This window comes from Peromyscus californicus, unplaced genomic scaffold, assembly GCF_007827085.1.
Source record: "Peromyscus californicus insignis strain IS unplaced genomic scaffold, ASM782708v3 Scaffold_19__1_contigs__length_69161282, whole genome shotgun sequence".
NCBI lineage: Eukaryota > Metazoa > Chordata > Mammalia > Rodentia > Cricetidae > Peromyscus > Peromyscus californicus.
Window position 1 is genome coordinate 39,805,031 of NW_026294491.1, and position 24,485 is coordinate 39,829,515.

The window sequence follows — 24,485 nt, forward strand, 5'->3', positions numbered from 1 at the left end:
CTGTCCAGACCCCACTGGACTCTACTGCTGTCATTTTGTGGTGGCTCTTCCTGTGTTCCCAGGATAGTGGCTTGGTGACAGTGGTACTGTTCCATCCTTGTTGACTTGTTCCTTTGGGTGACAAGGCTCTAGTAGTTCTTTTACTTGCCTGCCCTTTCCTTATCATGGTCATGCCACGGATATGCGTTTCTTCTTCCTCATTCACTTTGTGCCTCTTGGGGCTAAATAAATAAGACTCTTGATCTCTGTCAGGACCTCTTGGTGTTTCTGGCCCACGAGCTATCTCACTACTGTGCTTTCTGGGAGCTGCTGTGGAAGCCCTTGCTCATGCCCTGGCCGGAGTCCTAATCTGGGCACTCTTGTGCAGAAGCCTGGGACTTTTGCCTTACTTTTCTTCAGTCCTTGCCCTCTTTCTTAGTTCCCACTTGGCTTTTGTGGGGTATTTCCTTCAGTAGCTTCCCAAGAGATTAGGAAGGAGTCATGTTTTAGAGCCCCCCCCCCCCCCAACCAAAATCCATTTTCCTGCATCTGTACTCCACCTCCCAATAGTGCTCTGGATAGTGACTTAAGGTCTAGCAGCCATTGCCCCTAGGACTGTGAAGGCCTCACACTGAGAAATGGCCAATATTTTTGTGTATTTGGGATGAAGATCGACTTAATGCTACATACTGAATCTGTTTATGAATTTGAATTTATATCTTTTGCCTCCTTTAAATCTGTAACAGCTTGCCTAACCTTAAAACAATCCTTTGTCCTTTTTTAAAAACTGATTTTTGTCTGTTCTTGTTTGCAGTGCTGGAGCTTGAACCCAGGGTCTTGCACATGCTAGGCAAGTGCTCCGTCTGAGCTGTGTTCTGACCCTTGTGTTTGTTTGTTTGTTTGCCTTGGAGACTTCAACACTCATGTGTATGAGTGTTTGCCTGCATGTGTGTGTGTGTGTGTGTGTGCACCATGTGTGTGCCCAGTGCCAGAGGAGGCCAGAAGAGGGCCTCAGATCCCCTGGAACTGGAGTTACAGATGGTTATGGGCTGCCATGTGAGTGTGGGGAACTGAACTCAGGTCCTCTCTAAGAGTAGCCAGTGCTTTTAACCTGAGTATTCTCTCCAGCCTATACTTGATGTAATGAATCGGGTCAGACTGTGTAGCCTAAGCCAGTCTTGAATTCTCCATCCTCTCGCCTCAGCTTCCTGAGTGCTAAGAGTTAGGTGTAGTGTTATACCTCTTTAGAGTTTTCATTAGAAACAATTTCAGGTGCATACCCACGCTTGTGAGAGTGCAGTCCCTACTTCCCCAATCGCTTGGCTCTGATTGCTACCAGCTCCGAGTTGGGATTTCATCTATACTGCCATTGCTTTTCCTATGGTGTTTTGAAGCAGCTCATACATCATGTTGATGATTTTTAGAAATATTTCTAAAAGCATATGTAATACTATCATCATACCTAAAGTATTCATTATTAGTGCTCCAGTTTCCAAATGTGTCATGTGTATCATGGGTGTTTATTTTTGGTTTTTTATTATGCCATGCAGAAAGTGGGTCCTGTTTTTTAAGGCCATGTGAAACTGACTAGCACTACAAGTTCTAATGTGGTCCCAGATTAACACCTAGCATCTGTTCTCAAAGTGTGACACGCTTGAGCATTGAGTGTCGATATTTCTTCATGTGATATTAGTGATTCCTCAGGATTTCACTCTCCCTTTTGTATTTTTGGTTTTAAGCAATGCACCCATACTGGCCTCAGATCCACAGTCTCCTGCCTCAGTTTTCAGAGTGCAGGGGTTACAAAACTGTAAGTTCTGGCTAGATGGCTCAGTTGAGGTTCGTGGAAATAATGGGGCAGAAGCTAGCTTGAAACAGTTGAGTGGGAGTCAGTTATTAGCAAGGCCAGCTGTGAGGTGATTGTTCTGTCAGTCGTGGTTGTTTGTGGTAAGTGAAGAACTGGTTTGACAGGGAGGGGCTTAATTTCCCTGCCCCAGCCCCCACAGTCCCTTTCTTTTGTGTGAGCCTTGCTCCCCACTCGGAGTTGGTTTCCCTCTCCTCCTGCATAGGCATTGCTGTGAGTGTTCTGCTTCCCTGTGCTTGCTACTAAAAGTCATCCACAGCAGGACCTGGCTCCGTGTCTGTGACGGACAGACGGACAGATGCTGGCCTGCTTCCGTGGCGTGGCCTAGTGGCGGGTGCTTCCTCTTTTCATGATGAGAGTTTTCACTTGGGAGTAACAGGTTAGGGCTGTCCTAGATCTTCCCCTTTCAGTGTTGCTGAAACCTGAACTGGAGGAATCTTAAATTGCTTTTCCTTTACTTAAAAATGGTTTACAAATACGTTGTATAATTGGCATATAATAAAGCTGAGCATATTTAAAATTGCATATACCATCATGAAGCCAAAGCACTTACCTGTGGATAGATCCCACAGCCACTTGGAGATCGAGCATGCCCCTCGTGACACTACTAGGCCCTGTCTCTTAAAGGTGTATCTACCTCTTGCACTACCACCCTGCAGACCAGCCTTTACCACAGGGGTCTCGGGGGCCCTTAAGATCCAAGCTATGGTGGTCTCTTTATGTGCTCTTCTCTTCTTACTTGCTTTAAAAACCCTGATGGAAATCTAGATATTTGGCTCTCTTGGCAAAAATTGAAAGTTGGTGTATTTAAAACTGGTAGATATTATAGAAGTTATTAATTCTCTCTGCTAATAATATAATTAAAACATTACAATTTCAAATTAAAATTGTTTATGCTTGGTTCATTCTTTTAAAATTGAGACACAATTTATGTGCAAACATTCACATATTTAGTGTGTATTTAGATGAATTTTTACGGTTGGATTTTGGTACTGTGGAGCTATCACCCAAAAAATTTTGGGGTACTTTTCATTATTCTAGAAGGGCTTCCCTTTCCTCTCCCCTTCCTGATTTCTTCCAGATATTTAAAACTTTGGAATTTCAAAATACATATATGCCATGTCTGTTCCTTTCTAGGTAGACTGGGCAGTTGTTACATATGTAAATGATCATTTGTTATATGCTGTTTTGTGTCTTGCTTTGAAAATCCAGTGAGGTTTTGAGATTCATTGTAAGTTTTTTTTTTTTTTTTTTTTTTTTTTTTTTTTTTTTTTTTTAGTGATTGCTAAGTAGTAGTATATGTCTGGATCACAGAGTCTCCTGTTGATGAAGATTTATGCGTAAGGCTGGAGAACATGCTTTCCAAGTTCTGTTATGGCCCCTAGGGGGTGTTGCTTGCATCTGAGACATGTGTCTGTAGCTTGAGAGCTTGTAATTCTGACACTCCCATGGACAACTGAGTACTCTGTGCCACAAGTTTGCACCAACAAGACCGTGAAGGCCACCATGGCCTCTTCAGAAAGCTTGTGCAGAGGTAGAATTGATGAGAACTGGAAGCTGTCCTCAGAGTACAAGTGTGATGTTTGCTGTGTTTGGATGGTTGTACACTGCCACCACAGTATGTGGTTGCATTCTTTTGAAAGGACCTTAATTACAGGGTAAAAAAAAAAATGTATGTGCCATTAATTCCAAGTTGAGCCGAGGGAGGCCATAGCAGTTCTATTCCAGCAAAACAGGAAATTCTTATTTTCCTCTCCTGGTCACTGCCTTGAGGTTTTCAGTCACTGACCTCTTCCTAGGGTTTCCCGTCAGCTGTCTGGCTTTCACTAAATACAGTTATCGTGGAGCTTGTCCTGTGTATCAGCAGCAGTTGGTTCCCATGGATGCACCGGAGTCTGGTTATTGGCCAATTGGCTGTGGTCTGAACTCTCCTGGCCCTAGGGAAGACCCGTCTCTGATGTTCCCTCAGTAGCTGCTTAGTCTGCCCTTCTAGACCCCTTCCTCAGCTTCTGAGTACATCTTGGAGCCAAGCTGCTTACTCACCTTCTTGCCACCTGAGCATACAGCTTCTGGAAGGATTGCCTGTAGGGTTACCATCTTCTCTTCCCCTTTTGGTCATGTAGCTTTATGTGTTGTATTTCTTTTTTTAAAAAATTATTTGGCTGTGTGTGTCTTGTGTGGGGGTTTTTGCATGTAAGGCAAAAGAGGAGGGCAGAAGAGGTTGGATCTGTGGAGCTAGAGTTAAAGGTGGTTGTAAGTGACCCATTGTGGGTGCTGGGAACTGAACTTGGGTCCTCTAGAATAGCAATATGTGCTCTTGCTGCTGAACTGTTTCCTTGACATCTTCTCATGTCTTCTGTTTCATAATCTGCTTTTTTTTTTTTTCTATCTTCAGTGACTCACATCTTTATACTACAGTGCTTTGCTGAGCTTATCGTTTGGTTGGATTCTTTAGTTTTGCTGTAATGAGCAACATAGAGATAAGCTTGCTTGCAGTGAAGTTTTTGTGTGTACATGCTTATTTCCCTAAGATAGACTTTTGGACCTTATTTGCAGGGTGAAAAGGTATATGTGCCATTAATGCCAAGTTTAGCCGAGGGAGGCCATCACACTTTCTATGCCAGCAAGACAGGACAGGTTCTTCTGTGCATATATGGTCTACAGAACTAACCACTATATACACATACTCGCAACAAAGCTAAGACACCTAGGTCTCACGAGAGAGAGACAGGGCTACGGTGTCAACAGACCTTCACCGTGTTAATGATTGGTAGTAGCCCTGGCTCCTCCCTGTGCAGCTGTCCTTGTCTGGCATTGGCCGGGTGAACTGAGGCTTTTCGCTTCTTTGTTCCAGGCTACACTCCTGGTACACCTTACAAAGTGTCCTGTTCCCCAACCAGCGGAGCTGTGCCACCATACTCCTCCTCCCCCAACCCCTACCAGACGGCCGTGTACCCAGTGAGAAGTGCCTACCCCCAGCAGAGCCCATATGCCCAGGTATGCTTGGGCATACCCTACACCTCGGGGAGGGTTGGTTCCATCATATCCCTACAGCCCTGGGACCCTCTGGCAGTTGTCTCTGTTTTCCCCACAGCAAGGCACCTACTATACACAGCCTCTGTATGCAGCACCCCCTCACGTCATTCACCACACCACGGTGGTGCAGCCCAATGGCATGCCAGCAACTGTCTACCCTGCTCCCATTCCTCCTCCTCGAGGCAGTGGGGTCACCATGGGCATGGTTGCTGGAACCACAATGGCCATGTCAGCAGGTGAGTCCTAGTTCTTGGTGGGTGTGTTCTGCGGCAGCCTGAGAGCTGCCTGAAATGGGGAGAGTCCATGAAGTTCTGACCTTTGGCATTAGATTCTCACGGCTTCAGTTGTGTGGAAGGACTGCCCCCTCCCCTCTTCCCTTTCTCCTTTCATGAGCGAGTCAAGTAGGCTCCACTGTGGAGCATAACTGAACAGCACACTTTGTTAGGGAGCTAGGTGGCCACTTGGCAGTAGGAACGAGGAGTCTCAGGTAACCCTCATTTGGCTCCATCTCCAGTGAGCAGCAGGGTAGGTACTTTGTATTCCAGATGGGCCAGCTGTCTCTGTTGGTCATGTTGCAGTAATGAGGACGTGTTTAAGAAAGCTGGCTTCGTGTTGATAGAGGGGATAGCTGCTTGTCGAAACCCTGGGCCAATTATGTATTGAATCAGGGAAGTGGGTTGGGGCATACCTCCATGGAACCTTGGGATTTGGTGGAAGGCCTAAAGACGACTTCACCTCTTGACCTTTCAGTATATGTAGCTGCCTTTAAGCTTTTCCACACAAGGTCACTTGTTCTCCATGACTCGGATTTAAGAAGGGGGAAAAAAAATCAAGCCATTCCATAGAAAAGTGTTCTGGACTTCAGCCTAAGGGAATCATGTCAGACATAGCACGTGGTATTCTGTTTCCTTCTGCTTAGAATCGCCATTTGATTTTTCTGAGTTTGTTGTTCAAGTGTAGAAGGCTAGCACAGACTGCTGCTGCCTGCCTGGGGGCAGCTCCCGGAGGAGGGGGGTGAGCAGCAAGCATCCCCCACCTTGAGTTGTGGCGGTATGGTTTAGCCTCAGAGTCATGCAGGCCATTGCTGAGTGTACATGTTCATGGAATTAGAACTCCCTCATGCATGTGGTCATGTTCTTTCTCTCTTTCCCCTTCCTCCCTGCCTCCTCCTCATGTGTGTGTCTGTTCTTATCTCTCTTCCCCTCTCTCCCCTCCTCTCTCTCTCCCTCTCTCCCTCCAGTATACAACTGTGTTAAGTATACCCACGTTACTCTGAAACAGGTCTCCAGAATGTTCACCCTGAATCTAAAACTCTTGTACCCATTAAACAGATGCTGTCTTTTTTCTTCCCCAAGCTCTGGCATCCACTATTCTGTGTTCTGTCTCTGAATTTGACAATCTTCAGAACCTCATACAAGTAGGAACACATACTGTCCTTTACCTCACTGGCTTTTTCACTTAGCACAGTATTCTCAAAGTTCACTTCTGTTACTTGTGTCAGGATTTCCTTCCTTTTGAAGAGGAGTAATACTTAGTTTTTCTTAGTGTGCACACTATGATCGCCAGCTGCTGTGCTTATAATGCCGTTCAGAACTTGGGGATAATCTGTTCCGAGTTTTGACCCTTCCAGTTCAAGACCATTCCTCTTCCCCTGTGTCTCCCTTACAAGGAATCCAGGTCATGTGCTTTTCAGAGGCCACATGGTGGAGCTCTGCAGGAGAGATCACCTATGTCTTTTGTGTGAAGTGTTCTCTTTCTTCCAGGGACCCTGCTGACTGCTCATTCTCCAACTCCTGTCGCCCCTCACCCAGTCACTGTCCCCACATACCGAGCCCCAGGAACACCCACCTACAGCTATGTGCCCCCTCAGTGGTGATTACCCCGCAGATTCATGTGAGTACTAGTGAAGGGTGCTGGCTGGCTGGGTCCCGGTGAAGGTCCCTTTCTCTGAGGAAATGGGAAACTGACCTCAGATTTCAGCACTGTTCCAGTTTGCTCTCTGTTCCTGGGATAAATCTGAGCAGTATCAACTTGGGGGAAGGGAAGGGTTGGTCTGGCGTACTGTTCCAGTCCACCGTAATGGGAATCCGAGGCAGGAACTGAAGCACAGACCATGGAGGATGACTGCTTACCGACCTGCTCCGCTACCTTCCTTATACATCTTAACTCACCAGCCCAGGGATCAACCTCCAGACCAGACCTCATTAATTAGCAATCAAGAAAATGCCACACAGACATGTGCACGGGCCAGCCTGACACGACAGGCCCTCAGTTGAGATTCCCTTTTGCTAAGCACTAAGAGAAAGGCGCACCCACTCTTTACATGGGGACAGTGCAGAGCTTTCTGTTTTTATTCTTAGTGGGATGTCCCAAAGCAGAGGAAGAAAGGAAGCCATTGAGTGTTAAGCTGTTCACACTGCATCTTGCTGCTTCTGTAATGGGCATGTATCACCCTTGTGTTTGCTGCAGTTTGTAGGGTTCCAGTTAACAATGGGGGCATAGGGCACAAGGTGTGTCTGTAAGGTAAGGGGGAACCAGGGGCAGCAGTTCTGGCTACTGCTGCCCTCTGGAGTTGTTGAAGCAGAGGTGCCTGTCTGACTGTCTGTCATTCTTTCCCAGGTTTGAGGATGGAGCTGTGCAGTCACTTCATTGAGTTCCACAGCTGGTGCTGCAGGCCTTGTGCCTCCAACCAGGACTTTCTTCTTAATGCTCTCGACACTTAGCTAAACACGACTGCGGCCCAGCCCAGCAGGCCCCAGCTCGCTAGTCTCCAACTAACTCTGGGGGTTGGTTTTAAAGCAAATCCTGTTTTGTGGACTGCCTGGCACATTTTGTAGCTAACCGTAATGATAAAAAGGGAGTATCACTCTATTCTAATCCTATCTAGTTGAATGCATGTTTATAAAAACAAACACAGAAACAAAGCTTGCTCAATCTACCTGCAGTGACTGATGCAAAACCATCATATGCAAAATCCAAAGGACTGGACCCTGTTCTACAGCCTGTGTCACTCAGGCGCTGTTGTAATGTGTGCGAGTCTCCCAGTTACACGTGTGCACGTGAATGTCCTCAAGAAGCATCGAGTGCTGGAGGGGATTCTTGGGGTGATGAGGGTTGCCAGCTAGGGACACAGACTTGTAGTTTTCAGCGACCTGTTTTCTTTTTGGCACTGACGAACCTGGAGGGAGCTGCAGGGACTGGGAGAGTATGAGTCTGTGGTGGCACCAGAGCAGCAGCAGGTATAGTAGGGTCCCCCTCCTTCATTTCAGCTGCCGTGTGGTCTGAGGAGCGGGGATGTACCTAAAGCCTGTCAGGAAATAGTGCTGGGTGGCCGGTACAGCTGGGGTGAAGGGCAGTCTCTGTGTCCATAGAGCAGGGTCTCTGCCGTCTGAATTTCCACTGTGTGTCTCCAGGACAATGTTTGGGATCTGTTGGGAAAGTCCAGTGCAGAACTAAACTTACCTTCCCAGGAGGGAAGACGTCAGAGAGGAGCAGCCACACTGAGGTGTCTTTTGCTCTATTTCACTTAGGGAAATATTTCACTCATCCCTTTCTTTCCCCTGGAGAAATAATTGAGTCTGCTAAAAACACATAGGCACTGCTGTATTCACCCCACAAAGAAGGGCAGAGACTTCAGCTGTGTGCTGTGGAGAATGTTGTATATTTAAGACTGGTTAAAAGGGAATAAGTGTATTTTTAAGTTAGTTCCTCGTGTTTCTTGTAGAGAAGCAGGGCTGTGATTATGTCTAAAAATGTAGAAGTAATGTAGCTTGTCCCAGGGTCATTCACCTGATGATGACCTGTCCTCTGTCTAGCTGGGGTGGGGCCTAGAAAGCCTGCATAAATGTCCTGTGAGCCTCTTTTGCCATCTTTTTGTATGGCTAATGGCACTCAGCACCGAGCACATGTGGAGAGTGGAAAGGGCCATGCAGTTTTGGACTGCGCTTGCCTGTCCGGATCTGTTGTGGGAGAGATTTTTGAGTGTGTAATCTGAGTATGTACATAAGAAATCAAAAAGGTTCTTTTTGCCTGTATATGCCCAACTTGAATCTGTGAGAGTTTCTGTTCAGTGAGGGTCAGAAGGGCAAGGCATGAGGACCACTCTGGAGTCTGTCAAGTGGGGGTGTGTTTTGTTTTTTCCCCATTGAAGTGCTGGGGTTTTGGTTGGAAGGGTGCTTGTTTCTGGCAGCTAGGTCAGGGCTTCCATGTTGGTGTGGAGGTTGCCTCATTAGCCATCAACTTGGCTAGAGGGTGGGTCATCTGAACAGTGAGCCTTTAGAAACCTTATTTTTATAGTAGTGCTCTTCATAATTTGTTTTTAGCATTTTATTTTTTAAGAAGTTTTGGAAAATTTCTGCATGGATCAGTGTAAACAGAAGAGTTCTCAATCCTAATGTCCATGAACATAGAATGTTTATGGATGAGTATGTTTAATCGCCTCATGAGCACTTAAGCGTTTGTGTGTGTGTGTGTGTGTGTGTGTGTGTGTGTGTGTGTGTGTGTGTGTGTGTGTGTGTGTGTGTGTGACAAGAAAGCACACAGTGCACAGAGACAGAAACATTTGCTGTAGGCACACAGCTTGTACCTGTACTTCATGTTGGGATTCCCACCCTTGTGGATGGTTTGCGATGTGGCTGGATCCAAGGTTTCCCCTGGACCCAACAGACAGAAGGTGGTTTTTCCAAGTGAACAATCACAGATCAGTGGAACAAATGTACCCGTGATTTTTGCATGTGTTTGAAAAAATACCCTCTCACACTCCCAACTAAACATACCTGTCTCCCTGCCTCTAAAAGGTAGAGTTGTTCACTTACGACAGGAAGTTATCAAGTCTTTGGGTCTGCTTGCAGCTGCACACAGTGTGTGTTTCCACGGGCCCTGAGTTCTCAGGAGAAAGAAGAGTGGGGTGGCATCCCCTCCTGCTGATTACATCAGCTTCACACACTTGCCCTGTAACTGTTAACACATCATTCCTTTTCTTTCAAATTGAATTGAGTGACTATCAGATACTTCTGTACTATATAACACATCTGTGTGGAAGTCTTTTCTGTTTTGAAGCCATTAGGACATCAGCTGTGGAATTTGCTGGTGAAAGATCTCATCTATCAGGTGAAAATAACAAACTCACAGGTGGTGATTTCAACAGCATTCAGTTTCAATAAAATTAAGGAACAGAACTCGGGTCAGTATTCTATTACACAGCTGCATAGTTATCCCAAAAACATTGAGGAACATTCCAAGAAAGTGTGCTTTTTATGTGCTTAACATTCCCCACTAGAGTCCTTCAGCTGAATTCTTTTAGAAGGTAATACTGGCAGGCAAAGGACCTGATATCTGAACTTGACATCATTGTTAAGGATAGATATATAATTTTTTAAGTTTATTCTCTGCTGCCTCCCCTGAGGCTAGGGATCTTTCTTCTTCTTCTTCTTCTGCTGCTGCTGCTGCTGCTGCTGCTGCTGCTGCTGCTGCTTGCAGTTTAAAGTTGGGTAGAGTTGTTGAGTGTTAAGGAACCTGCGAGCTCCCGGAGAAGCAGGACCACCATCAGGAGTGGGCTAGTTAGGTAACAGGCTATATGGAAGAAGTGCGCTTCAGAACTTCTGTCTCCCGGCTTGTGGTCTTCCTTGGAAGACCCACTGAGTGGCTGTTAGCCTACAGTTAGCACACTGGAGAGCAGCTTGTGCTTGTTGCAGAGGCGGTATTTCTGGCAGGAGGGAGGGCCTCAGTTCTGCACTGGCTACTGAGTGCCCACCTTCCCTCTGCCGTGTACCGGTGTCTATTGCATCTAGTTATGTTAGCCTGCGGTGATAGGAGGCTGGAGGAACAGATTGGGTGTTTCTTGGGGGCATGCTACAGTGAGAGGAAACTCTTTGGGGAGGTTTGAGCTCACTGGCCTCTCACTTGGGCCTTTGTGAGAGGGCCTGTGCTTGAGGCTGGCTGGCATAAGCCTTAACCGTTGGGGCTGCTTCCCATTTCCTCAGCTCCCCTTTCTGAATATTGGAGTACAGTATTACTGACTGGGCCGCCACCTCTCATTCCGCAGCTGACTTCTGTAGTTGTGGTATACCTCTGCTGGATGCACAGGACCTCCTAGGGCGCACTGGCAATTGTGGCAGCTGCTGGTCCTTTGGTGCTTTCTGAGGGTTGCTGGAGGGCAGGAGTGCAGCTGGCCGAGCAGTGGCGTGCAGAGCCTACGCTCCTGTCCAGCGCACCTCCCAGGTTTGCGTGTTTCCTGAGTTGCTTATCCTGCCCAGTCTTCTACATTGATGGACTGATAGCTACCCAGAAAGGATAATGTGCTTTCTGTAGGAACAGTTAAAATAATTCCCCATGTCTTAGAGGATTCCTTTCTTCCCTACCCCCTCTTCATTTGAAGAACAGAAAACCTGTGGAATAAATCTTACTAGAATCATGGGATGGGAGGTAGCAGCTTTTCTGTCTAGGGACCACAGTAGTTGTACATGAGAGGTGAGGACCTGATCGTTATAGCAGGCAGCTCCCAGGGAAGGGCAGTGGGTGGGTCTGGTGCAGACTGTTGGCAGTATAATAGACCAGTTTAGGTCACACTGGGGACTGGCTCCCAGCAGGGTTATTGTGGCAGCTGGAGGCCCCAAGGAGCCTGTTAGGCTGTGACCGAACAGAAAAGGTTCTTCTTTTTTTAAACTTTTATTTTTAAATACTCTTTTTTACACTGTTTTCTTGGTACTTTTTTTATGCTTAAGTCAGCATTGTCTTCCAGTGTTAAAGGCATCCCTTGCCTCTTCATTGAACTTACGTGTCAATACAATAGGAATGGGCAGACTGTCCATCCTGAGCCAGTTCAATTAAATGTAAATTCATGCTGTTTTAATTTTTTATGCAATCTGATGAGTAGATGAGCTCAGATTTAAAATCCTTAAAAGCACGTTTATTGTAACAGGAATTGTTATGTATTAATACTGCAGTTTTCAATAAAGATTGACTTGTGTTGCATATTCTGATTGTTTTCACGTGAGTTTTGTCAGAGGTAATGGCATGACAGGCACATGTTGCCACTTCTCCCAGGCAGGAGAGTGCTAGGGGTTGGGTGAGGCTGTGTGTTCAGCCCTCAGTGGCTTTGGTGGAGAGGGTCCTCCAAGGTGGTGTAGGAGGTGTAGGCTTACGTAGCTCCTCATAAGCCTCCTGTGTCCCTCAGTTTAGTAAGGGGGATGCTGAGACCCAGAAATGACACGGAGCCCATCCCTTAGCCCACATACCAATGACCTGTATCCTCTGGGAGGTGGGAGGGAGTGTGTGCCTACCACCATCCATGGTTCCCTCACTTGCTTTCCTCCCCTGCAGGCTTCTGTAACAGTGAGCCTAGCCACCTTAGCCCACCTCTACCAGGAGCCTTGCGGCTGTATCCTAGTGAGCAACACTTCCCTAGGCTGAGAACAGAGTAGCTGAGGGAGAGGCAGGGTACCAGCCCCAGGAGAGACGGGCCAGCACATGAAAGAGGAAATTCACACATACACCAACAATTGACCAGCAGCCAGGTTACTTTTCTTAAGTTTCTTTATGAAATTAAATGTGGTTTCTGGATTAAAGAAGGTACAGTGCAAGAGTAACTGACCATGCTTCTGAATCCTATGGGCTCTGCACTACATGCAGGCCTGGCTGTGTGCCCCACAAGGAGTCAGTCCTTATGGCTTCTCACACTCACTAGGGTAAGGCAATCTTTCTGTGTCATTAACAATTCTCCCGATTCTCCATTGTTAGAGAAACAACATGACAAAATCGTAATGAACAGGGACTGGGTATGTGTGCAGCCACCCCAGCCATAGGGGACTGTCACTAACCTGGAACCAGGCACACAGTTGACTGTACGTTTTTGTTTTGTTTTTTCTCATTGCACATGTCACAAAGAGGGTGTCTGGCAGCCAGCAGTGTCTAGAGGAGCCAGGAGGCCTAAGGACAGCTATGGGTAGTTAGGAGTGCAGAATTCCTGGTTCCTGACCTCTGAAGTTGCAAGTGGGCTGGGAGCCTGACAGGAGAAATAGCAGAGGGCGACACACCTGCTTTTGCAGGTAGCTCATGGCCACGGACTTTGGTCTCCTGCCCACCGAAAACAGGAGTGCGGATAAGCTTTCCAAAGAACGTCCGGAGCAAATGAGCCTTGTTTGCACAGCCTGGCCGGTGGTTCTGAGCTGTGGCTTGCAGGCTTACCATTGGTGGAGGCCCTGTGCAGGTCCAGAGTATAGGCAGAGGCTGGTACCCGTGCAACACTTGGTCAGCAGTGGGGAAGAGGCCAGAGGCGGAGCCCAGACTTCGTACAGCTCTGATGCTGTACCTGTTCACTTCCAGTTTCCGAAACAGGTAGAAGGCCTGATGGAGTAGGCCTTGAGGGAGGGCTGGGTCCACAGAGTGCTGTCAGGTTGTCCGGTAGGTGCTGGCTCACTTTCGGAAGGGTGCCAGTCGGCTGATGCTGTGCCAGAAGTTAGATGGCTTCCGCCTGGGCTCTGCTAGCACTAACACCTGCTGCTGGGGCCGGCTGGCAGGCGAGGATGGATGCTTGTGGCGGGTCAGGTACCCTGGCCTGCCAACAGCTGGGCAGGGAGAGACATCGGGGGTCACAAGGTAGAAGACAAAGGGTTTCATCTGTGGGTTCTGTTGCAGACCCCCTTCACGGGGTAGTTTGCCACACCGGGTCTGCTTCCCAGGGGGCTAACCACAACCCACAGGACCCAAGTTATCAAGAGCTTCTGGCCTGATCCTGGCCTACTGCAGCCTGAGGGCTGGCCAGGGCCACTGTCCAAGGCGTGCGATGTCCGCCTCCATCTGTGGAGATGGAGAGATGGCTCCCTCCCAGGCAGCTGTGATGTGCCTATCAGCAGCCTGGGAAATTGATCACTGTAACTCCTGGTGCCACTAGGAGGTCAGAGGCGTCAAGCAAAAACTGTACTGACCAACGACTCCCAAATCTATAGCCCTTATCACCTTTGGAAACATACACCTTTAAAGGGCAGCGGACATCTCCCAAGGATCCAGATGGCTAGCTGGCATTGCTTTTGAAATCAGAAGGAAACGTAATCAAGGCTGGAGCTGCCCAAGGAGCAGGATGGTTCCCCATTTACCTTTAGGCTTCCCTGTGGCCTGCTGCTTGCTGGCGTTCAGCATGGCCTGCTTCCTCTGCAGCTCAGTGATGGAGAAGCCTGGGGGAAGGGCACACGTGAGATCCTGCCTTGCCTTCCTCAACTGCCCACGTGCCTCCTTGGAGGGCTTCCTGGTCCAGGTCCTGTCTTCCCGGTGCCTCATTCCTGTCCCACTTTAGACAGTGGCATGGCAGGGACTGTTCCCTCACCTGCTCAGCCACCCTGTCTTGCCAAACCAGTCCACCGCTTCGTTTCTCACCTTGACCCTGTGCCCCCTTCCCATTTCTCAATCTAGCTTCTTTATACTGCCGTGGAGGCTCCTTCCCAAACCAAAGCATGAAGCTGGGAACCTAGGAACAGGAAAGGATGGGAGAGGATTCTGTAGGACCCACCCCCATGTTATCCCAGGACTTGAGCTGGCCGGAAAGGGGCTTCCTTTGGTCTCAACAGATGGGCACATAAGAGTGAAGCACTCTTATCAGACCCAGTCAGTGAGGCTGACCACAGAGGAAGGGGCATTTCTGCTAGAGGGCTAGGCACAGCAGAGTCTGTGCCAAGAGGTTCCTGCAGCCTCACCCAGCGCTAGGTGTGATCTCATTCTCAAGTTGGCCCTGACCGCCTGGTAGGTGGGCCCCATAGGCTAGGCAAGGCCCAGTAGGGTTTCCCACCTGTCTCCTGGTCCAGCCGCACCTGCTCCCTCTCCCTGGCAAAGGCCTTCAGCCAGCGCTGCTTCTGTTCTGGTTTCCTGGCACACAGTAAGTGACTGTCGCCCGTGGCACCACAGTACAGACGGAAGGCATTCTTGACGCTCACATGCAGGTCACGGTCCTTCCCATCTTCCACATCCACCACCTCCAGGTCATCCATGTCCAGGCGACCCTTGTAGTACAGCACGTCCCGGCGGAGCAGGTCCTACCAGATGCTGCTCTGAGCCTTGGCTGCCCAGCAGCCTGCATGGCCACCTGGTCATGCCCACTCCCACCCCCAGCCACAGGCTGACAGGACAGTCTTGCCTTTGAGGTGCACATGGACGGGCAGGCAGAAAGCCTCAGAAATGAAAGCAGCGGCCCACGTGGTATGGGAGAGCAGAGAGAACAAGGAAGGCTCCGTGCATGGGGCCATTGTGCCACGGTTTGAAGGAAGCAAAAGCTAGCGATAAAGAGGCTAGAGGCTGCTGGGATCAGAGAACGCATGAGACAGAAGCGGAGGCTTGCAGGGGGAGACATGGTCTGAGGAGCAGGCAGGGACCAGGTCAGGATGGAGGGTGTTTTCAACAGCACACTGTTTCAACAGCCACCCGGTGTCCCTGGGCTCCCTACCAAGAGCCAGTCCTAAGGGCCTGGCTGGGGCTCCTGGAGACACGAAATGGCCAGGATAGACTGCCAGGCCCTTGGCTTCCAGACGAGAGCCCCAGCCCTTACTGCTCTACTATATGAGACTGGTCTGGCAAGGCAGGGTGGTTTGGATACCTTTTTACAGTAGATGAGCTGACGGTCAAAGAGAAAAAACATTCTCTGCTGACTCTTGGCTTGAGGCTGTGTGACACGGGTCAGCTCCCCCGAGTAGATGAGTTCCGAGCTCCTGACCAGGAGATCTTCCCCCTGAGTGGACCCCAAGGAGAGCCGTGAGGTAAGTGCACCCGACCTTGGGCTCTACTTCCCGCCTCTGTGGTTGGTGAGACTTCCCACTGTAGCCTGAATTGTGCCGGGCCAAGGTAAGAGGGCCAACACTCTTAAAGCCCGAAGCAGTCCTTTGGGCCTTGCAGGGGGGAGGCTGTGGGAGGTGAATAAAGGCAGATTTGACCCATCCTGTAGAACAGAACTTCACTGTAGCCGTTGGCCTCCTGAGGCTGTTGAGCTCTGAGAATTTGATATGTCACTCTAAAGTACAAAACGATTTCCAAGAGTATGAAACCATGTAAAATAGATATACTGAGCTAAATAAAATATTAAAGTCTGTTTCACTTTTTCATTTTGTGTGTGTTGTGTATGTCTGCGTTCACATGTGTGCTTATGGATGAGTGTGGGGGCCAGAGGTCAACACCAGGTGTCTTAGTCGCTTTCCATCCTTTTTAAAAACTTTTATTACATTTATTTATTGTGTGTGTGTGGGGGAGGGGTAGATGCACGCATGCCACAGCAAGTGTGTGGGCGGTCAGAGGACACCTTGCAGGAGCCTCCCTTTCCGCCACGTGGGGCCTGGACACTGGGCACAAGTTGTCAGCTTTGGCAGCAGGGCACCCTGACCCTGCTAAACCGTCTCACCAACCCATCTCCACCTTACCTGCTCAGACAAGATCCTTCACCGAATTCATAAATGCAGTTAGGTTGGGATCCTCCTGTCTCTAAGCATCTAGGACTGGGACAGAGGTGTGTCACCACACCTGGCTCTTTATGTGGGTGCCGGGAACCAGAATTCGGGTCCTCCTGCTTGCACACACGGCAGGCACTTAACCACCTGAGCCGTCGCCCCAACCCCACTTTTTTTTTTTCCCCCTTTTGGAAGATGGCTACTAGAAAGTACAGAATTCTAGACATGGCTCACATTGTCTTTTGAATGGACAGTGCTGCTTTAGAGAAAAAAAAAAAAATAGCCTTGGCAGGAACTTGCCCGTGCAGCTAAGTGTATTTAGGACCTGAAACTGGCAGTCTGGCGCTGCTGGCAGCTGTCCATTTGGGGATGACTGTGCTTTCCAGTCCTTGGCCAAGCATGGGCTCAGAACCAGTATGCTGCATTGTCCTGCTCCCTGACCCAAGGGTTCGGATTCAGTGTAAGGGTAGGGCCTAAGACTCTACTTTCCTGTGGCTTATTCCAGCATGCTTTCACTTAGTTTCTTCTCCTGACAGCTGGCATGGTTATACCATGGCTCCATAGGGGTAGGGAGTAGAGGTGGCCGGTTGCTGGGTGCAGAGGGACAGAGTCCTCCTATGCCCATGCCTCTAAGGAGCAGGAATGTTTAGTCATGAGTTTACTTGTTGCTTTAGAAGGCAAGACTGGCAGATACATGGGAATGAGCAACCCAGAAAACCTGACAAAGCCTTGACATGGGAAGATCCATTTCTAGTCCTACCATTGGCTCTGAACTCAACTGTTGCAAGTTCCAGAAGGTATCTAAAACTTAGCAGTCCAGCCTGTCCCTGAGGGCAGAGAAACAGACCAAGATGTCTTAGAAACACAGTTCCTTGGGTTAGGGCTGCCCCTAGGCTGGCGATGGCTAGAAGGTGTGTGGAAGTGCACACAGGAAGGAGACCATTAGGTGCCAAGGTGGAGGCACCACCCAAGAAAGGCCTAATGCAAGAGAACCTGTCTTCCACCAGCTCCTGGGAGTGCCGTGACTCCCTGCTTCTGTTCCCTTCTGGACAGGAACAGTTTTCAAGCAAGGACCCCACAGCATTTTCTGGGCACTGGGGCCCTCACCTCCCAGTCCTCTATGGAGCTCTGCCACTGAGCAATCTTGTCGATATTTTCAAGTCTCCGCTTCCGTTCATTGATGAGCTGGGCCACGTTCTTCATGGCATGCAAGGCAGCTTCAACGTTCTTAAAGTCCCTGGGGCAGAACAGACAGAAGTGTGCAGCGAGCTGGAGAGCAGAGAGAACCCTCCATGTGAAGTTGTCACCTCTCTCTGGGCTGTATCCCTTGGCCACAGTCTCACCCATCAAGCACATAGTCTCTCTCCTCCATAACTGGCAGGTAAGCACAGATTAATACTCCACTGATGTCTATCCTCCCCTACTCCAATATAGCTCAGGGTGATGGGCTTGCTTTACCCTAAGCTATGTCCAATGCCCACAGCAGTACCCAGTATTCTGCAAATGGTACCCACACTATAAATATTCAATTGGCTGGCTGACCGCATGCAGAGTCCCAGGCAGCTCCCCTCACCACCTTGTACCCTCTACCTGTGCTGGGGGTGCGTGTACTTGAGCAGCTCCGCCAACTGGAGGGGATACTTGCAGATCTTCTGCACTGGGGTCAGCAGAAAGCCATCCAGGGAAATGTCAATCATTCTTTGCAGCAGCCGACAGGCCTCGAAGAAGTACACGTACTTGCTGAGCTTGGTGAGCCGGGAGAGCTCCACACAGGCGTTGGGGTGGTTGTTGCAGTACTCAGAATAGATCTGGAAGTCGGCTTGCTGGGGGCACAGCGGAAGGTCAGGGTGGTTGTCTCCCGTTTCCCCAGGCAACAGGCCACAGCCATGGAGTGAGAGGGACAGGAGCCTCTGCATTTGTTTTAGGGACTGGTTCTACCAACTTTGCTGGGTACAAGCTATGGGCTGTTGTCATTCCAGGGATGGGAAAAACCTGTGATGTGTGCATGCCTATCGCTGGAGCTACTCAGCTTTCCCAGCAGGGCTTCCAGGAGATATTCTGATTATGCATCTGTTTTTATTTTATTATCTTTTAATGAAATCAACGGTGCTAATCAGGAAGGGTTATCAAGGCTAAGCAAGTAAGGTCTTGGAAGGTGGAAAGACTCCCTTGGCTGCTTCAGTATAGGACAGGACAGGCTCTGCCCAGTAAGACTAGCAGCTTTTATCTGTGAACCTGGTGTGGAAAATTCTGGGAAGAGATAAAGCAAGGGAGCCATGTATAAAGACATCGGGGTGGGGGTGGGGGGCAGAATGGGTCCAGGCACACTCACATGTTCCAGAAAGCAGGCACCCAGCTCACTCAGGTGTGGCCTCTCTGTGTTGAATTTCTGCTCCAAAGCCTTCACAAACGCCTTCTGGCAACGGTAGATGTCCTCGATATTCCCGAAGATGGTGCGCAGCTGCTCTTCACTGAACATATCCTCACGCTTACGGCACTGGCGGACATAGCCCTGCAGGATGGGGCGGGGCCAAGCTCTCCAGGGACCCACCTGTCTACTCTTCCGCATGCCACAACCTCCCCACCAGCCCACTTCACCACCCGACCCCACCCATCCTATCAGCCCTCACCTCTCCAAGCAAGCCCTCCCTGCCCTCCTCACCTCACAGATGTCCCGAAGGTGCTTGATGTAGTCCCTCTCAGTGCTGAGGATCTCATTGATGACATTGGTACGCATCTGGTCCTTGCAGCTCTGGGCCTCTGGAACGTTGTCATCGGCCTCTCCAGCCCCGGCCCGCGGGGCCTCATAGTTGTCCGCGGGCTCATCCTGGTTCACCCGCAGCTGGACAATGCAAAGCTGGTTAGTGCCATCCATCCTCCAGTCGGTCTCTGAGCTCTCTGCTCCAGGTCATCCAGAGCAGAGGTCAGTAGCTCCCACAGGACACACAGGTCCAAAGGCTTATCTGTAATGTCCCTGCAACTACCTCCTAGGCACAAGGCCAAGGTAGGGGATGGAGGGTTTGATGACCACAGCTGTTGTCAAATTCATTCCTCTAGTAGACTTTGTTCTCAGCAGGGATTGGAGCAAACACTAGGAATTCCTGAACCAGATCTACTCATCCTAGGGCTCTAGGCACAGGGATTCTGGTGCCTTGCTAGATCATTAGCCTGTTAAGTTTAGGAAAGGGTGGGGGTCTGCACAGGAGGAGTTCTTGAGTACCTAGGAATTCCCTCCCTCTGCTGTCCTTTGGGAGTCTACACCAACTGTCCTCTGGTGACCAGATGCAGCCTAAGGTTGGAACTGTGTCTTCTGCTCTCTTGGGTCTGATTTCACTGTCTATGCCTCCTCCCAGGTTTCTATCTCTTAGGGCCGTGTGTATGTTGCGTGTTCCCCACGTACCCCAATGAACACGACAGTCATGGGTAGAAGGCATTGGTTGTTTGAAGTGGTGGTATCTTAAAGCATCATAGTCTTACATTTCTGACCTGCTCTTCTCTCTGGCCCCGGAGGGCTGTGGAGCAAGGGCCTGGGAGTGGGGGACTGAGCAGAATGTCTATGTCACCGTTCTGACCCCCTCCTCCCACCCAGTCTGAGGCACCAAATAACAGCAGAGCAGAGAGAAAGCAGTCCATGCTCCATGCCTGGGACTGCAGAGCTGTTTGGGGCTTGGACTTCTGAGCAGAGCCAAGAGTCTTCCAAAGCTTGGGGAAAGCACAGACTGGGTCCATACCCGTACAAAGCTGGCAGGGAACCACCCCTCGCCATCTGCGACTCGGCCCCACCACCATTCTCTGTTGGTGGCATCCATCACTTCGATGACATCCCCAGCTTTGAAGCCCAGTTCCTGGTCGTCCATGGTGACATGGTCCCACAGGGCTTCAGCACACACCACACTGCCATCGCTGATGAGCTGTAGAGAGAGCCAAGGCAAGTGAGTCGGTGAGGCAAGACTGTCGTACCCTGCCTCTACCCAGCAGCCCTGGAAGCAGGGATCCTGGCCTGCTTTACAGAGAAACTAATGGAGTTTCCCTCCAGGCCAGCAGCTCTTCTGGGGCAGCGCTGTGTCCTGGGTGTGTCTAGATTGTCTGAGCTCAGCGAGGGAGCCTGAAGTGATCTTGAACACAAGATGAGATTGACTGTCACATGGGTCCTTCCCTGTTCAGCCAGACTTTCTTCAGTCTGGCTTTAGCCTCAGTGCCTTACACTGAGAGGCTGGACTGGGTGGGGCCGGGGCATGTGCTGGAACAGGGCAATTGGCAGCTGCTACCTGCTAGGCAGCTGTCTCCTCAGCAGCCACGTGAGAGAGAGGACTTGCTCCCTCTGCAGGTTCTTATGGACTTGCCTGGCCTGTGAGGTCACCCAATTAACAGTACTGTTTTACCCATGGCAGTGCCCATCACAGCAGCTGGGTCATATTTGTTGTGGGGTCCCCCCCCCCCCCGCAAACCCTTGAAGAAGCAGTCACATGACACCAGGGCTCCTTACAGCTCAGACACCCATACCAGCTGACGGGCAGTTCTCAGACTTTAGATCCTGAGCCCCAGAGGTCTGTTTTAATCACTCCACTCCCTCCCTTTCTTTCCCAGGCTGGAGAAGAAACAGACAATTATCATAGCTGCTGACTCTGGCAGGTAAAGCCTCTGGCATGTTCTATCTGCTGATAGCTCTATGTACTGGCATCTTTCTGCCTAGACGACTGACTTGTGAGGCTCCTCTCTCCACTGTGTGGTCTGCCCCTGGCCCCTTCCAGGTGGCCCTAATGGTTGGAGCTCTATCCTCCATCCACGGCTCCTGCTTTTCTGTTTTGAAGGCTGTTTTCTGCTTTATGAATAAATGGCTCTGATGGCTTAGGGCAGCAGACGGTGGAGTAGGGGTTGCTTACAGCCTCCTCCTTCCTGGCTAGCCCAACAGAGAACTGGCTGGTACACCTCCAAGCAGGTCCCCTCACAATCCAGTCCTGCCTCTCAGCTGCTCTATACCCTGTGCACGCTCCTTTGGCCTCCCTGGATACTTCCATATCTGAGTCCTCGAATCAGTCCAGGAAAAAGGAGTGTTTTCCAGGAAAATGAGCGACATCTCTTCCCCAGTGCCAGACATTGTCATAGAGTTCTCTGTGCTCAAAGTCACACAAGGATCTCAGCACAGAGCTCTGGGTTGTTCCTGGGAGACAGCAGACCTCCAACCTCTGGGCTCATTGTCTCTGTAACACTGACTTTCTGCAGATAAGTCTGGCTGGCACACATCTGGTATGAGGCAGGAGGACTCGGCAAGGCCACAGGAGGAGCCAGTCTGCTGCAGGCCAGGAGCCAGCACACCTTCTGCAGTGGGCTGTCATGTGAAGCCCTGAAGGATGCATGGGGCAAGAAGAGGTGGAATTCAGTGAGAAAGAACAGGGGAATGTGCCTGACCTGGGGTCTGTAATTCAGGCCATAGATTTGGGGAGGTAACCCACATACTCAGTGTGGCCCCCTCTGTCCCTGGATTCCCTCAAATAGGCATTGAGAAGAAGGAAGGGAGGAAGGAAGGAAGGAGGGAGGGAGGGAGGGAGGGAGGGAGGGAGGGAGGAAGGAAGGAAGGAAGGAAGGAAGGAAGGAAGGAAGGAAGGAAGGAAGGAAGGAAGGGAGGAAAAGGGAGGGAGGTATTGAGGGAGGGAGGTCCCTCTCCATGGCACTGACCACCCTTGCCTTTTTATTCTAAAGTCTGGGTTGACCCTGTGGGACCTTCACTGTGGCTGGGACAGCTATTCAGGGTATGGGACAAAGAGGCGGGGCTTTTCAGAGACAAGGGTCCTGGGTAGCATTAGGGACAAGTCCCACAGTGGCCCTGCCCAGTCACGTGGAGGTCTGTGGAGTGGGAAGGAGGTGTGGGACCTCAACGTTGCTGTCGAACACAGAAAGCACCCGATAAACACGCTGCCGTGTTTCCGAGAAGATCCTCGGAGCTCCTTGGGTCTCCCATCAGGACCCCGGCAACCAGAATCTCCCCTTCGTGGGTATCACAAATGGAAGGCTCTAACAAGCTCCAGCTCTGAATTCAACCATTTTCATGTCGCTGGCAAAACAAAATGTGGCTCCAGGAGGCGAGCATTTCATAGCGTATCAGAGGCCAACCCCAGCTTCAGCTAGGTTTATTCCTCTGCAGAGCCCCTCTCCGGGCCCCACCAGGGGCACCTGCTCCTAAATCCCACACTCCAGCTGCCTCGGAGGACAGGATTCCAGGTGGCTTCCGCCTGGCAGGAGGAGGCAGAGGCTGGCTGGCTGCCTCTGACATGGAGGGACATCTGGGGGCAGGTGGGGCTTGTGCCAAAGCCCAGGTAAGTTCAAGACTAAGATAAGCCAGGGGGAGGGGCAGAATCCCCGTGCCTCTGATTCTGACTGGCTCTGAGGGTAAGGCCTCCAGGCTGTGACTCAAACGGACCCCTGTGGACCACTACCTCCTTCGTCATACCACCCTCCTACTCCCTCCTGAATTCTTCTCCGGTGCGGGGTGGTGGCACCTTCCCTCCAAGCTGGCCCTGAACACCGGATGTGGTGGGAGGGTGTGTTCAGAGCGGCTGCTCCAAGTCAAGACAGCAGCAGCTCTGCCCTAGGAGACTGACTGGCACTTTTTAAGGCCTAAAATAACCAAAAACGCAGGTATCACCTGCAGAGGAGCCCAGATATTCTCTACAGGCCTCCTGCAGCCCCCCACACAATACATGCCCTGCGGTGCCACGCACACCCATTCCAGACAGCCCCCCGCTAGCAGGTCCCAGCTCCTCCACATCTTCAGAGACCCGCCATGTTGCCCCACCCCCTCCTCCCCAGCCTCGAAAACTGATGAAAAGGCCTATTTGGGCACGTGTGCCACCACGCCCCTCAGTTACCCTCCCTGTGGCATCCTCGGGGGCACCCCCAGACCGGCCTGGACAGTGAGCACATGGCGAGGGCCGCGGGGAGTCCTCCCCTCTGCGTTCCTGCGGTGACAGCAGCTAGAAGGTGCCACTCACCCTACGCGGGTCCCCTGCAGTGCCAGGCGCGCTCGGCTCAGCGGAAGGCCAGGAGGAATATCAGCACGGCGTTGATGAGGACCAGCAGCGCCAGCACAGCCGAGACCACCACGCGCTGGGCGCCCGGGGGCAGGTTGCAGCGCAGCAGGGCGCGTAGGGCACCGCCAGGGGTTGCGGGGCCACGCCGGGGCTGCGGGGGCCTGGCCATCACGCCCGGCCTACCTCCGGGCTCCAAACGCCGGGAGATCCCGGAGCCGGAGCCGGAGGCGTCGGAAAGGAGGCGGAGCTGCCGGCGCTCACCCGCCAGGCTCCTCCCTCACAGCTTGCAGGAGTGAGCCGGCATCTAGGGCTTTCGTGGGAGCAAGGCGAAGGAGCTGCAGAGGGGGGTGGGTGGGAGGGGGCCTGTTAAAAGTCGCATGACGGGGTTGCTGCGGCTCTGAAGTGCGTTATGATCTGCCCTGGGCGCTTCCCTGGGAGAGGTCAGAAGATTCTAATATCCACACAGTGTTCACAGATAGCCATGGGAGTCCTGGGGGGTGCCTGGGGACCTAGCCGACCCAAGGATTCTCCAGCGGGCCGAAATGCTTGGCAAGGTTGCTGTGGGGAGGGGTGGATTGGAGTTCAGTTTTGTCATATAGTCCAGGCTGGTTTTAAATACATTTATCTTACATTGGTGACCTTGAAATTCTGGTCTGCCTACCTCCGCCTCCTCGGAGGAAGGATTACCGATATGAACCATCATGCTTGGTTTATGTCGTTCTGGGGATCAAATGCAGGGCTTCATGCTTGCTAAACAAGTACTTTCCTCTCTGAGACAAATCCCCGGAGGACCAAGGGTTCTTAATTCTAATAAGGCTGTCTCGACACCCCGGCATTCACTTCACAGATGAGTAATTCTGCCTCTGTAACATCTGATAATTGGTTGTCACACAATCACCCAGCAACACAGGGTAGTAGGGGGTAGGATTTGAACCTGGGCCTGACTGATCAACCTCAACCACCAGAACGGGATTTGGAGCCTTTGGACATGCAGCTGTCTTTCTCACAGGCAGCACCAAACAAAACCCACAACCTCAAATGGGCAGAGGTCTCAGTCTTCCCAGCATGTCCCCCTGAGACTGACTGTAGTTTAGAGGGATGAACACACAGCAGAGGAAGCATGGTGTTCATGTGTAGGTGACTATATATTCAGATCTA

The 24,485-nt window shown here is 50.7% G+C and overlaps 3 protein-coding genes across 9 annotated transcripts in view; 1 reads left to right on the top strand and 2 right to left on the bottom strand.

Annotated features, from left to right (window-relative positions):
• The window catches only part of Fam168b (family with sequence similarity 168 member B), a 33,255-nt gene extending 21,402 nt beyond the window's left edge, over nt 1–11,853 (top strand). For 3 of the 6 annotated variants that reach the window (XM_052745183.1, XM_052745185.1, XM_052745184.1), the window contains exons 4-8: nt 794–829; nt 4,698–4,840; nt 4,917–5,115; nt 6,643–6,772; nt 7,499–11,853. In XM_052745183.1, the coding sequence (XP_052601143.1) occupies nt 794–829; nt 4,698–4,840; nt 4,917–5,115; nt 6,643–6,755 (491 nt within the window). In that variant the 3' untranslated portion in view covers nt 6,756–6,772; nt 7,499–11,853. The remainder of the gene's footprint in view (nt 1–793; nt 830–4,697; nt 4,841–4,916; nt 5,116–6,642; nt 6,773–7,498) is intronic. The other 3 variants (XM_052745186.1, XM_052745187.1, XM_052745188.1) reach the window with 3 other exon arrangements.
• Nucleotides 11,854–12,394: 541 nt separating this feature from the next.
• Arhgef4 (Rho guanine nucleotide exchange factor 4) overlaps nt 12,395–24,485 on the bottom strand; it is a 151,015-nt gene continuing 138,924 nt past the window's right edge. Inside the window, exons 6-14 of one of the 2 annotated variants that reach the window (XM_052745178.1) lie at nt 20,031–20,210; nt 18,962–19,141; nt 18,632–18,811; nt 17,890–18,122; nt 17,407–17,536; nt 15,459–15,590; nt 14,658–14,901; nt 13,972–14,049; nt 12,395–13,443 (exon numbers count right to left, since the gene is read on the bottom strand). In XM_052745178.1, coding sequence (XP_052601138.1) covers nt 13,292–13,443; nt 13,972–14,049; nt 14,658–14,901; nt 15,459–15,590; nt 17,407–17,536; nt 17,890–18,122; nt 18,632–18,811; nt 18,962–19,141; nt 20,031–20,210 — 1,509 coding nt within the window. In that variant the 3' untranslated portion in view covers nt 12,395–13,291. The remainder of the gene's footprint in view (nt 13,444–13,971; nt 14,050–14,657; nt 14,902–15,458; nt 15,591–17,406; nt 17,537–17,889; nt 18,123–18,631; nt 18,812–18,961; nt 19,142–20,030; nt 20,211–24,485) is intronic. The other variant, XM_052745179.1, reaches the window with a different exon arrangement.
• Smim39 (small integral membrane protein 39) lies at nt 20,094–23,571 on the bottom strand. The gene is made up of 2 exons (XM_052745189.1): nt 23,289–23,571; nt 20,094–20,210 (listed from the first exon to the last, which is right to left on the bottom strand). Exon 1 carries the CDS (start codon nt 23,494–23,496, stop codon nt 23,326–23,328), a length of 171 nt encoding a protein of 56 aa, XP_052601149.1. The 5' UTR covers nt 23,497–23,571; the 3' UTR covers nt 20,094–20,210; nt 23,289–23,325.

Coding starts and splice junctions, on each gene's coding strand:
- Smim39 (XM_052745189.1), bottom strand. CDS start 23,496: ATGGCCAGGCCCCCGCAGCCCCGGCGTGGCCCCGCAACCCCTGGCGGT.